This window comes from Botryllus schlosseri, chromosome 5 (genome assembly GCF_051294905.1).
Source record: "Botryllus schlosseri isolate E-star chromosome 5, Bs_hap1, whole genome shotgun sequence".
Lineage (NCBI taxonomy): Eukaryota > Metazoa > Chordata > Ascidiacea > Stolidobranchia > Styelidae > Botryllus > Botryllus schlosseri.
In genome coordinates, this window is record NC_137240.1 from 16,665,102 (window position 1) to 16,679,191 (window position 14,090).

Below are 14,090 nucleotides of genomic sequence, written 5' to 3' on the forward strand. Positions count from 1 at the left end.
CTTCGAGTCACGAGTCATTTCCAGTCATTGCACATTTTGACTCGAGTCAAGTTAAGTCAATCGATTTTCAAAGGTGACTCGAGTCAACTCAAGTCACTCGATTTTTGGAGGTGACTCGAGTCAAGTCACAATTCAAGTCGTGCGCTGTTTACTGCCGTTCGCGACTTGTGTAATTGTCATTATTACCTCACAACGACAAAATTATTTCTACATTTCGAACTTGGTTAATCTCATTTACTGGCATTCACTGCTGAAGAGAGTCAGTCGAAAAGCTTTCAGTGGAATAAATATGATAATATGAACGTATTGTTTGCTGCAATATTGAAGTTCTGTACTTCGAAAAGCCGATTTAAGCAATGAGAGTTTACACAAATATGCAATAAAGACACACACAGCGATACGACCATATATTCTTTGCGCGATAAATTTACACTTGATTACTTGTCTTATATATTGGTTCCCCTCCTGAAAATGAAAAATACGCATAATTTATGGAATTGAGTCTAACTATATTCGCAATTATGAAAGAACGTGTCGTCCAACATGTGATGTCGCATGTGCGCTCACAGAATGATTGCCGGCGATGGCACAAAATGATTGCAGTACGTTGGCCGAAACCTTCAGTAGTACGTGCGTACATAGGTGCTGAAGCGGTATGGAGAGGCGACCCGCAATATATGCAAGTAACAATATTAATGACCTAATCTAGTTCATTTTTCTTACCTTTGATAAATTTTCGCGCATTGCGCGTCTAAGACATATTCACTGCCATTTCATGACATAATGTTATCAGTTTTGATGCGTTGTAATATTATGTCGTATTTTCATCGTTGCCTCCTCCGGCTGATTCCTATCGGACGACTAAAAATGGGTCATTTGAACATTCAAGTGACCCGCGAAATGGTTCGTACAATGCATGTGGCTCTTTCACCGAAACGCTTGGCCACCGTTGATCTATTATATCAGATAACGCTGTGATAGGGCTATCACTCGATTATCAGAGCAGTAATTGCCTTATCCAAATCGACTATATGTAGGTGTTCGCTAAAGTGAAACTAAACTACCGCGTAACAGATTTAGCAAAAGTCGGCATTGGTCTGTGCTGATTTTGAGTGTGTTATTTACCGATTGGGAAGACAAGATTTGTTAATATATATATTTGCGATGTCATCTGACACCGTGCTCTTGCAGTTTCGAGGCTGTCATTCAATGATTAAAGGATTAATTCCGTTATCGAAGTCGAGTTTGTTCACGGCGTGTGAGCTCCGGAATTTTGGCCACCGCGTAACAGAATTTACGCAGAAGCCGGCATTACTCCGTGTTGATTTTGGCGGTGTTTTGTGCCGATTTTGGAGACCACATTTCCTATACCATATCAAATTTTGTGACCCATCACGGTATATAAGACTGTCAGGATCAGCATAGACCAATACCGAATTTTCCATAAATCTGTTAGTATAAATGTGAGACTTCGAAAACAAAGTTACAGCCCGATTCATTGAATGACAAGCGCATTCTTATATGATATGATCTAGTTATACCATGCAAAATCTCATAAAAATTAATATATAACAATATCTACTTTTGCATTTAATGAGTGCGACAGATGTTGACTATACCTAATCGGACCGGGACGAAGAGAATTTTTGCCTGTTTCCACACCACCTTTGAGGCGAGCACACGCTGGTGAACTCAACATTCTTAGTCAAATCATTATGTAACCGATTTGCATGATCTAATCTGACACCGATATTTGGATCCAATGTCATGCTCGTGCTTACTTACCTCGAAACGATTGGAATTTCCACATAGGCTTAAGGGAATTCACCCATGGTCTCCGCGTATCAATTTACAGGTTCTTGTTTCAGTTAATAACTGTAGTACTAACGCCGTCTTACTTACCGTTATACCGTCTTGACAAAATGGTTAAATTATGCCGTTATTGGAATATGTTCATGGTACTGGCAGCAATGGAATTCACTTGGTATCATATTACAGGGGCAGTGGGTGAGTTGCATTAATCTTATACTTTTTAAAGGGCACTATGCTCTCTAAATATTATGTTGTCTCAATTTGAAGATAAAATCGGCAACAAGTTGGCCGTATCTGATTTCATCAGAAAGTCACTTTGATGGAACTGATTACTGAAATTACCCCCATTGCACTTTTGCAGCACAACAAATCAGTTGGTAGTTCTATGACGTCGCGGCTGCGATGCTCGTCTTCGCTTCTTGACTATTTGCGAATTATATGTAGGCTATAAATATTGCTTTTGAACAGACTATATGTTGAGGATTCCACCGATCCCGTATCGATATACGTCGACTATATCGGGTGTTAATTGTTTGTAGGCTCATATAACATGTTTTTCGGAAAGTAGTTACACAATTATGGCATAATTTTATAACTTAAAAAAAAACAATTTTTAAAAAGGCGTTCGTTTAAAACACTGTTTAAAACATGTCTTGAAGAAAGTGTTTTAAAACACAGTTTGTTTTAAATGCAACCCTAAATTAAATAATCAACATACTAGTCGAGATTCGGTCGTATAATACCAGTATCGGTATTGCTGTGCCGGGAACTATTGTAATATTTTTTGAGTGGCAACTATCTTCACTGGTAGCCTCGAAATAACAATATGCTTCAACGAATGTTTGAAACAACAATGGACGCGCCAGAAGCTAATACACGCGATAACCAATAATGAGAAGTCTTAACCGTGCGTGGAACAAATATGGCATATGAAGTCTAACTAAATGCCTTAAATTTTCGAAGACACCACTTTCATCGACTCTACCAGTAAATCTAATCACAGTGATCAATGACCACGTACAAGTACATGCAATATAAGCAAATACTGATATTATTTGCCTAACTCAATAGCCTTTGAAAAACTTTCGTTCGTCGTTCGACTAGTAGCTCATTGCACGTTGATATTCATAACATTCATATTATCGATTATGGTGTGTTGTGCGCAGATCGACAATTATCAGTTACCTAATCCGGTTCGTTCGTGAATGGCGTAATACCGGTCATGCTTTGCTGTGAAAAGTATGCGTGTGTCAGTGTATTTATCTGTCAGTGTTGGAATGACAGCAGTGTTGGGATGACTCGAGTCATGACTTGACTCGAGTCAGACTCGAGTCAACTTTTTCGTATGACTTGTCTTGACTCGAGTCACTTTGCAAAAATGACTTGACTTGACTTGACTCGGAGCTTCAGAAATCTGCATTGACACGTGACTCGGAGCAAAATTTACGAGTCAATTTCAAGTCATTAAGGAAACAGTCATCGGATGGTTCAAGATACGCCGGTGTCACTTGGAAGAGCAACCAGTCATTCACTGATTGTACGTTACACCGATCCTCCATTGTTACATCACAAATAAATTGACCGCAAACGAAACGATCACAGTTTACGTTGTCGTACCAGTAGTAGATTAATCTATTAGCAAGGTGTCTCTGTTGCTTAGGTTGCGCATTGCTCAGTTTTGCCAACCCTCTTGTATGATTTAAATCGAACAATTATAATCTGTGTGTTTATATTCTTACGGAAGTGTAGATGGTTAGTGTAGGCCAGGGGTTCTCAACTTCCCTTGTATCGCGGGCCGCATTTTAACAGCAAAAGACGCTGCGGGCCGCAAAACATTATTACCATGTAATTATGGGCTACTATTAAATTTAGGCTACTGTAGCCTATTTACCAGTCGTATACAGGCCGGTATATTCCCCTTTAAACCCTTTCAACATAGAACCGAACTCTCTGCTTCAAACCGGAAGAGAGCAAGTATAAAATTACGGAAACTTTTTCGTTACAGAAGCCATTATCACATTGAGCTCTCAGTTATATGAGAAGAATTCTGGCGTTCGTGGTCATTTCTGAGCAAACCGATAAACCCTTCTCCTTTCATGCCGTGGCGGGGGCCCTGCACCATTAGTTACATTATAGTTAGCTTCGTCAAGTTGATGTTTTTCGCTGGTCCCCCTCCCACGTTGGCCCAGCCTGCATTTTCGCTGCAAATATGTCCACTCTGACAAAATGCACCCAGATAATTAGCTATGCAAAGTCTGTGGAGTCGTAGAATTTATCCAACGCTAGGATAAAGTAGTCTACATGACAACGTGTTTCAGAATATGCGATGAAAGATCGACTGACATTGCTGTAACTCTTTTGGTCATGGTTGAATCAGACAACTGTAGCTTAGACATATGTCAGGTGCTGTTGTAATTGCTGCTAAGTTCCGGAAACATCAAATACTCGCAGAATTTTATTGAAATCACATCTTCTCTAGCAAATTTTTTGGGTTTAGCGATATTCCCAGCAATTTTGAACGATTTGTCTGCAACGTCGTCGGCAATTTTAAATGCCTCGAAATATGGATTACTATGTGCTTGACACCTAGCTAGCAACGTTATTTATAAGATCAGGCGATATGAATAACTCCAGACATTATGACATACGAAAACTGTTCTTCCACAAGTATGATACAACGGTCTTCCATTTACATCTGAGAAAGCAAATTCATTTTTCCACGCAGAGTTACAAACCCAGTTTTGCCGTTTAATTGCCCATTCCGTGCTCTTGTTTCTGTTCAAGCCATTCGCATTGAGTAAAACACTCTTTGTAAAATGTACTACGTAGCGGGATTGTCGTGAACCAGAGTCCAACCGAATACGGATTCAAAACAATAACAATATAAACTCGAGCATATATCAAGAAACCAGAACACATCAAAATGATTAATTAAACGAGATAGAGATAAGAAAGCTAAGCAGCTAAATTAACATGTAACAATACCGTGTCAGTAATAATTGCGTTCCTTATGAAAGATGTCGCGGGCCGCAAAATGAACGTCTGCGGGCCGCATGCGGCCCGCGGGCCGCGGGTTGAGAGCCCCTGGTGTAGGCCATTGCACCAAATCAATCTGTTTCAACTTCTCGGGGCTTCGTATTCGGTCCTATATTTTGGCTGATAATAACTGACTGTCGCATGTAACTGTACAGCTACTCACGTATTCTAATAGCAGTTCTACGTGTGCGTGGCCGGTGCAACGTCTTCTGGCATGTTTATTCAACTTTATATTCGTTATTTGACTCAAGATAAATGGTTAAATAATCTGTCTTTCACACACCAGAATGTAATGACTTTGAATCATCACTCATACTTCGAAATTCAATTTGACTTGAATTGTGACTTGACTCGTGACTTGACTTGACTTGACTCGACTTGACTCGAGTCACCTCCAGAAAAACGGGTGACTTGACTTGACTCGAGTCACCTTCGAGAATCGATTGACTTGACTTGACTTGACTTGAGTCAAAATGTGCAATGACTCGAGATGACTCGTGACTCGAAGGTAGTGACTTGATCCCAACACTGGATGACAGATGAAAAATGTGGATTGACTCGTGACTCGGAGCAAAATTTACGAGTCCAGTCTTCAAGAAATCGCTGTCGATAAAAATCGACGTATCTTTCATATGTTCGGATTGTTCTCGATACGCTGTGGTGCCCGGTGCTCACCTTAACCAAACCTCTTGTATGATTTAAATCGAATTCGAACATAGTTTATATTACTCGTCAACCATTGGCACTGATTTAAGTTGTATCCCATGTTTATGTAATTGTGTAGTACATCATATCAATTCGTCTCAACTATCTGATGTTTCGTATTCTATTCTCTATCATAGGCGTATGGTATACAGCAAGGGTCGGCAACCTACGGCCCGCCAAGCGAAATCGTCCGGCCCGTGACGAAATAATTAGTTACCACAAGAATACGGCCCCCCGTTTCGTAATGAGTTCCAATCTGCAGTGGAGCACTGCAGCACTGCTTGGTAAGAATGCGGCATTGCTACGATAAGTATCCTACACGGTATTAGTCAATTGTTACGCCATAAAACTGATGCGAAGGCTGTTGATTAGTAGCCTATCTCGTACTAAAAGTAGGAGATGGAGAATGTATGTAGAGTAGACTAGACTAGTGCTTATCAAGCGGGTGTATCGCGCAACCATAGGCATACCATGCTTTTTAAGGGGTTGCCACTCTGATAGGGTGCGACATTAAAGGTGCGGTTCCTCTGCTTCAAAAACGCTTGGAACATCACAGACGCAGTGACAAAATCTCAAACTTTCCGTTTCATTTTAGATAACTAGCCTCCGTAGGTTAGTCATCTGCAGTTTAATTCACCAGAAGACATTGTACAACAAGACAACAAACCTGAATAGTGTTTTGGACACAGTGGGGAAAGCTGATTTTGTCTCACAAACTTAATCACCGACAGTTATCCTACCCCATATATTACTAGAAGCCAGTGTTGGGATCAAGTCACTACCTTCGAGTCACGAGTCATTTCGAGTCATTGCACATTTTGACTCGAGTCAAGTCAAGTCAATCGATTTTCGAAGGTGACTCGAGTCAAGTCAAGTCACCCGATTTTTGGAGGTGACTCGAGTCAAGTCGAGTCAAGTCAAGTCAAGTCACGAGTCAAGTCACAATTCAAGTCAAGTTGACTTTTCGAAGTATGAGACATGAATACGTCATTGCATTTTGCTAGCTAACTGAAATATCGATTGAGTGGTCATTGATTCTGAACTGATGAACGAATAGAGTTAAATATACACGCAAGAAGGCGCTGCTTGGCTCACATACACGTAGAAATGTTCAACTACGTAAGTAATTGCATAGCCTCAGTCTATTGTTACCAGACAAAATAGAGAAACGAATTGATAGGATGCAATACATTACCCGTTCACATATTAACATGATACAGTTTGAGCCTGCGCCGATGGTTGAGGAGTATATTATAGGGATGGTGTGAACCTCTGAAAGGTTCAGGTTCGTGTGAACGCGAACCTTTTTGAAAGGTTCTGTGTGAACACGAACGTGAACCTCGTGACGTCATATTGCTAATTCCAACCCTATCTTCCAATGAAGTGATAGCCTATATTAAAGGGGCACTGCGCTCTAAAAATGATGTGGTCTCAAATTGAAGGTAAAAACGAACAAAAACTTTTGGCCGCAGCCATTTCCTTCAGAACGCCACCGTAATGGAGCTGCAATTTATTAAAATTTCTACAAGACCAGCTGCCGCGGCTGCTTAACCCGTTACATGGCACGATGTCTTCATCGTCGCACTTGCTCGACGTGATAAGGCAGTCACGCAGAGAACGAAAGTTAGACACATTTCCTTCATAACATCGGCTGACAACTATCTAAAATTCGTTCTCTGCGTGACTGCCTAATCGCGTCGAGTAAGTGCGACGGTGAAGATATCGTGCCATGTAACGGGTTAAGCAGCCGCGGCAGCTGGTCTTGTAGAAATTTCAATAAATTGCAGCTCCATTACGGTGGCGTTCTGAAGGAAATGGCTGCGGCCAAAAAATTTTGTTCGTTTTTATCTTCAATTTGAGACCACATCATTTTTAGAGCGCAGTGCCCCTAGCGAAGACTCGGTCCACATAATGCCGCAATGCTTAAGTACATATCGGCGTTTTAAACGTCGCTAAGTGTATCAACAGCGGTAATCAAAGGATATAATAATAGCGAAAAATCAATACATTCCGTCGCTTTGCCAACAATTTCGACGAGGACTTACCAAGGAATATAAGCTTACGCCTTAACGGTCTTAGCCAGACCGGACAATGTGTTCGGAGTCTGAGTATTGCTACATTGATATGGAGCAGAGTGTACAACGGGTTTCAATACTCGCTACCGATACCACAAACAACAACAAGTTATGCAGCAGTAGCAAGCACCTTAATCGCACGGATTTGGTTTTAATGATACAGTAAAGATATGAAGTCAAGATTGACCCCGTACGCCCGCTCGATTTTTACATCAGAAGACGATTAATTGGTTGAATAAGCATCATTCGCTGACTACGTATATCGCTCGTCGTGATGTTGTGTGATTGCGGGTCAAGCTCACAGCAGATGTCACTAAATATTCACAAACGGAAAGCTGGTTATTCCGATAAAATTTTTGCAACAAAGCAACTAAAACTTTTAAGGTTGTCGAGGTGCATGGTGCATGCTCGTTAAGCGTTGATTTTTTATGCTGCCAGCACCATGCATGGAGTGGCCCGCATTTGAAATGCAATAAATTTGAGCCAAAGATCTTATAATGGAGTGAAAATTACAATTTACCAAAAGGTTCACAGTGCAGAACCTACCAAGGTTCTGTTGTGAACACGAACCTCCAAATTTCCGAGGTTCACACATAGAACGCGAACGTGAACCTCACGTTCACACCTTCCCTAGTATATTATAAACTATATTCGAATTCAATTTCAATAAAACAAGAGGTATTGCTAAGGTGAGAACAGAAATGGATGTTTTGCTAGTTTACGACAACGTTCGCTGTAAGCTTGGATCACTTCGTTTGCGGTCAATTTATTTGTGAGAGAACAATGGAGAATCAGTAAAACACACGATCTTTGAATGATTGGTCGATTTCACGGGCTGCTGCAGAGTTTCGCGAACAATTCGAACATATGGAAGTTATACAGTGATTTTTATCGAAACCGATCTTGATGACTTGAAATTGACTCGTGAATTTTGGTTCGAGTCACGAGTCAATCCGCATTTCTGATACTCCGAGTCAAGTCAAGTCAAGTCATTTTAACAAAGTGACTCGAGTCAAGTCAAGTCATGCGAAAAAAGTGACTTGAGTCTGACTCGAGTCAAGTATGACTCGAGTCACCCCAACACTGCTAGAAGCAGAGAATCAATATGGCGATGTCCTGTATATCTGCCATGTTCGCACATTAACTCGAGCAGCTATCCTTGCGCGAGTGTATGAACTAAGAAACGAAATAGCAACTTTCCTTGAAAATACAAACATCGCCGACTCATAGTCTTGTCATCGAAAATGGGTATCTAATCTTCCTTTCGTAGTACATTTAACGTCACATCTAACAAATTGACTTCAGGAGGAAATAAGTGAATACATGAGATGTTGAGGCGCATTCGAAACAAAACTGCGACTCTGAGAATGTCAACAGTAAAAAGAAAATTATGCTCACTTTCCTATACTGGTGGAGAGTAAACCTAGTACCAGCACCATACTGTTGTAACTATGTGATGCGAAATTTAATTACTGAATTTCCACCCGCTTTTCCGACATTCGTTCTGTACAAAATATATTCTGACTGCTCAGTACTCGGTTTGTGAGCGCCAATACCGTTGCCTGAAAATTTCAAAGGGGCCCTTTTGAAATGCGATGCAGTTGAATTTAAGGACAAATTTCATAGAAAGAGCATGTCGCTGCATGTCTTTGACAAAGAGTACGTTCTTGAAATGGGTCTTTATCCCAGCTTGACCAACAATGCAAAAGAAATGGCATCGACTTTTGATAGCGCGTACGCATGTGAAAAATATATTTCAACAGTGGAATTCACGAAGAGCAAGCTAAGATCACGTATTCTAATGCCCATTTAGAATGTGGTTTGTTGTTGCTTCATCTGACTTGTTATTAGAAGTTGAAAATCTTTCATAAAGCATGCTGCACCAAGTGTCACATTTATGCTGCGTTGTTGAAGTGTAAATACATGTGTTTGCCCTTTTTGTGATTTGTATGATTGAGATTGTAGCAATGTAGGGTACTAAACCGACGTGAGCGTTAAATATAGTATCAAGAAAAATTCCGGCCCGCCAAAAAGTTGTGCACTCGGTATTTGGCCCGTGACTAGCAAAAGGTTGCCGACCCTGGTATACAGTTACTTATGTAGTTTAGCAATTCTACGCATGCGTGAGCTATATCTCGCCATTTTGAATTTTAATTAATTCTGTAGTCGGTCTTCTATTTAAAATATATGGCGTATGCAATGACTTAATCATACCTCGTGTACTTCGAAAAGACAACTTGACTCGAATTGTGACTTGAATCGTGACTTGACTTGACTTGACTCGATTTGAATCCAGTCACCTCCAGAAGTCGAGGGACTTGACTTGACTCGAGTCAAAATTTGCAATGACTCGAAATTACTTGTGACTCGAAAGTAGTGAATTGATTCCAACACTGGTATCTGTGAATCGTATGTATAAAGCAATTCATTGTTGGGAATAATTGATTGCAATTAGGGTTGCATTTAAAACAAATATCAATTTAAAACAAACATGTTTTTTTAGGTCATGGCGTCAAGAATATTCAACTGTGACGTCATAGTAGATTGACATTAACAATTGGAAATATGGGGTAAATATAGCTCCTTCGACGAAGTAGCTGTACTAGTGTACTATTGCTGTTGAACCGACTATTTTGAGGTTTCCAACCCTCCCATGTCGATATACGTCGCCTATATCGGGTGGCAATTGTCAGTAGGCTCATACAACATGTTTTGGACAGTATTTACACAATTATGACCTAACTTTACAACAACAAAATAATTGTTTTTTTAAAGGGCCTTTATTTAAAACACTGCTGTAAAACACCGTTTGTTTTAAATGCAACCCTAACTGCAATCGAGTCACAGGTCATATTGAATCATCGCACAATTTGTCATTTTATCAGGTTGAGTCAGTACATTTTTGCAGATGAATCGACTCAAGTCGAGTAAGTCATCCCAACACTGGTATAAAGGGTGCCGGTAGTGATTATAGCTGGGCACAATGATTCCAGTATAGTTGAATCTGAATCGACCAATAATACTAATGATTCGAGTCGAGTAGTGAGAATTATAGTTTCGATACTATCTTCCACTGTGGAAGGCTTCAAGCAGTGTTGCCACTCGAGGTTCGTGAAAAAACGCCAGATCTGCCAACTAAATAATACTAGATTGAAAAAAATAATCTTTTCGTAGCCTTTAAAGTCCGGGGTTACGCAAGTTACGAATGAAAGACTTATCCATCTATTGCCATCGGCCTGTACCACGCATCTGTTGTCTTGCCAGCGCAAACCGTGAAATTACTTTAAGGTTGCGAATGAATTTTGACAATTATATCGGTACTTGCATATATTACAATAAAGTTTTTATCCTCTCTCAGAACACGTTATCAGATTTGCCGATAGAGCTAATGGAGATGATGGATTCGACAATTTAGAGATTCATCTTAGAATCCTTTTTCAATGGTTCATCCCACACGCGATTAAGGTTATCGTGAGTTTCTCGCGAGTTAGCTTCCGACGGGCCGATTGTTATTAGTTACTCTGTTGAAACATGTCTTGAAACACTTTTCACGGAGATCACCACTAAACCATCGCACAGGGTCGTTCCATCCAGCAGTATTGAGAATATCAATGCCGACCGATTTCCACTTAAAATTCTCCGAATGTGCCTAATAATTGAGATTATTATCTCGCGTGATATGTCGTATCATTCAAATATCGCAGTATGTATATCGCAGTATGTTTATCGGCCCAATAAGTGCATAGACCAGGGGTTCTCAAACGGTGGGCCACAAAGCAATTCGCAAAATTGTAGGATTAGTGAAAGTTTAGTTATATTTGTTATGTTTTTCGTTAAAAAATATACTCATATTATCGAATTACACGTAGGCTACATAAAGCTTTTCACCCGTCTCTGATGAGACGTAGTGGCACGTATAGAGTCACAATGTACAAATCGAAAACGGGAGGTGGAAATTGTCCCGTCTCTTTCCCCACGGCTATGACAACCTACGACTAACAGCAACTAAAATAATCTCGATTTTATAATAAAAGCAAAGTAATGCTGAAGTAACCAACTATTCTGGCAGGGTAATATGTCGTATGCCGTAGAAAAGGGTGTGCATTAAACTCTGACTGGAGTGTATTTGATGTAGATTTACAGTACTTCGGCAGGTTCGTATCATGGTAACATAAAAATAGTAATACTTGCAAATTGTTATCTATTCTTATCAACTTACGCTGGAGGTAGCCTATATAACGGCACTAGCGCACAGAATCGTAAAGGATTGAGGATTTAGTGGAACCTTTGGAGTCGGTATGAAATGTCTGGCCTTGAAATCATTGTACATTAGGGTTGTTCAGAATTGACCTACTGTCAAAAAGTCCAGGTTTTCAGTCCGATTCCCATGCCTTATACCTTAAAAACATATTCTGGCTACTTTTTTTTGTAACTCGTCCCCTGCATCCGTGTGCACATTGAGCTGGAAGAATAGCAGCTGAAAATAGGGGAATCCCCTAAAATCTGAGTGTCACGATTTCACCTAGCCTAGTTAAAGTGACATATAACATGGATTTATGCAGCTGTTGCGGTTTGGAGTGCTACAAAACCCCACTATATAAGGCATTCGTAGTTCAGGATATCATTTCCATGTCCCACACTGCCTTAGAACTGCTCAAAACAACCTAAAACTGATAGTCATTTTGTTGGATCACATATCCTACACCCCTCAAACCTACCCGGCACTGTTCATCAATTTCCTGGATCCCCATGTGCAAGAATACAACTGTAAATGTAACATCCACTCACAGCCACATAATAAACATCACAGCAAACGAAAAAATAAGGCAAAGAAAGAGATCAACTTTGCAAAATATTACATAAATCAGGTAGATGAAATGGTTGATTTCGAGAAATCTGCATATCTGTTTCGGTGATCTTCCACAGCTTGATAGGAGGCTCGCTCGCTGTTTTTTGTCATCCGTTATGAACGCAGCATAGTCGGTATTCAATTTTACCATGTACAATGTACATGATGTTAGAGTCACATCAATTGATTGTGTCATTGGATCGAATGTTCTGACGTCGCAACTTCAGTAGGTACAAGACATACAGTGTACATTGTACTGTACAATGTACAGCTTACACATTAAAAAATTCTTTCTCTACTTCTCTGTAGTACCCCATTCACCAAAGAATTGTCCGAAGCTGGCCCAGAATGATTAAATTATTCTCCACTACAGTGTTTTAAACAAAGGCCTTTAAAAAAACAAATATTTTTTCAAGTTGTAAAATTATGCCATAATTGTGTAAATACTTTCCAAAACACCTGTTGTATGAGCCTACGGACAATTACCACCCGAAAAAGATGGTGTCGCAGTGGAATGTGCAGTTGACACATATGATTATATAGTTCTATATATCCCTATGAGTTCTCATTGCAAATTAACATTCGACAAAATCTGTCAGACTTCGAAATGTCGTCACGCTCCGCGCGAAATAGATGCCGAATGTGTTGGAAACATATTTCCCTGTATGCAGTGGTCTATTATAACTTATGTGAACATAATTGAGCGTTCTTTGAGATCGCCAATTCCCCGTAATATACTCCGGTCACGCTAGCTCAGGTTATTTCCCGCAAAATATTTCAAATTAGGTATTTTATCATGCAGCGAATAGCGAATCGAAATCGAAGAATAGGAACTGCGCACCACTGAGAGCCCTTTGTACATTAAAGATGCTTTGAAGCCTTTTGTTCAAAATTATTAACTAAATATAGGTGTTTTTGAGTGCGACCAAATTGAATTTTAAGAATATATCTCTATCGTATCATATAGGACAGGGGTTCTCAACCTGGGGGGCGCGGGAGGCTCTCAGGGGGGGGGGCGAAAAATTGACGAAGTCAGAATAGGGGGGGGCGCGAGAAATTGACAAAGTCAGTATAAATTGTTCGTGTCTGAACATGTGTTTCACATCCATTATGAGAAGACGATTAATGAAGATGAAATTTATTCCATATTCAAGAAAGTTTGCAAAATACAAACTCTAGCAACCGCGCTCAACGGAGTATAGTCTGATTTCAACTTCATTTGAGCAAGTTTTTGAAATTCTTTGGAGATATAGAGAGCAATTCCCACGTGTAAGTCATTTATTGCTTCATAGCTTTGACAGTAGCCTAAAGCTTGTCGCGCCGGGCAGCTCTTGTTAGTAGCTTGCGAACTGCACTGCCTAAGACAGACTTAGATGCAACATAGGTTGCCCGGTTTCGCCCTCAATTAGGCTACTCTAAATCAATACAATTTAATTAATTTCCAAAACTGATCAAATTTAGCCTGGCAGGACGGAACGACGCCTTGCTCTCTGTACTCACTACCAGCATCAGGATTAGTCTCGGGGTGACCTACCATGAAATTAATTAATGGATGTCTTGTTCAATGCTTTTTTGTTATTTTCAAACAAGTTTGGAGAAATTTGTCAGCAATG

General features: G+C 40.1%; 2 protein-coding genes across 4 annotated transcripts in view; one reads left to right on the plus strand and one right to left on the minus strand.

The window, feature by feature from the left end:
* LOC145439804 (uncharacterized) overlaps positions 1 to 14,090 on the minus strand; it is a 291,614-nt gene that overhangs the window by 124,141 nt on the left and 153,383 nt on the right. The gene's annotated exons all lie outside the window — the stretch shown is intronic.
* The window catches only part of LOC145439799 (uncharacterized), a 57,463-nt gene continuing 45,222 nt past the window's right edge, over positions 1,850 to 14,090 (plus strand). For all 3 annotated transcript variants that reach the window (XM_080317431.1, XM_080317433.1, XM_080317430.1), the window contains exon 1: positions 1,850 to 2,007. In XM_080317431.1, the coding sequence (XP_080173557.1) occupies positions 1,923 to 2,007 (85 nt within the window). In that variant the 5' untranslated portion in view covers positions 1,850 to 1,922. The remainder of the gene's footprint in view (positions 2,008 to 14,090) is intronic.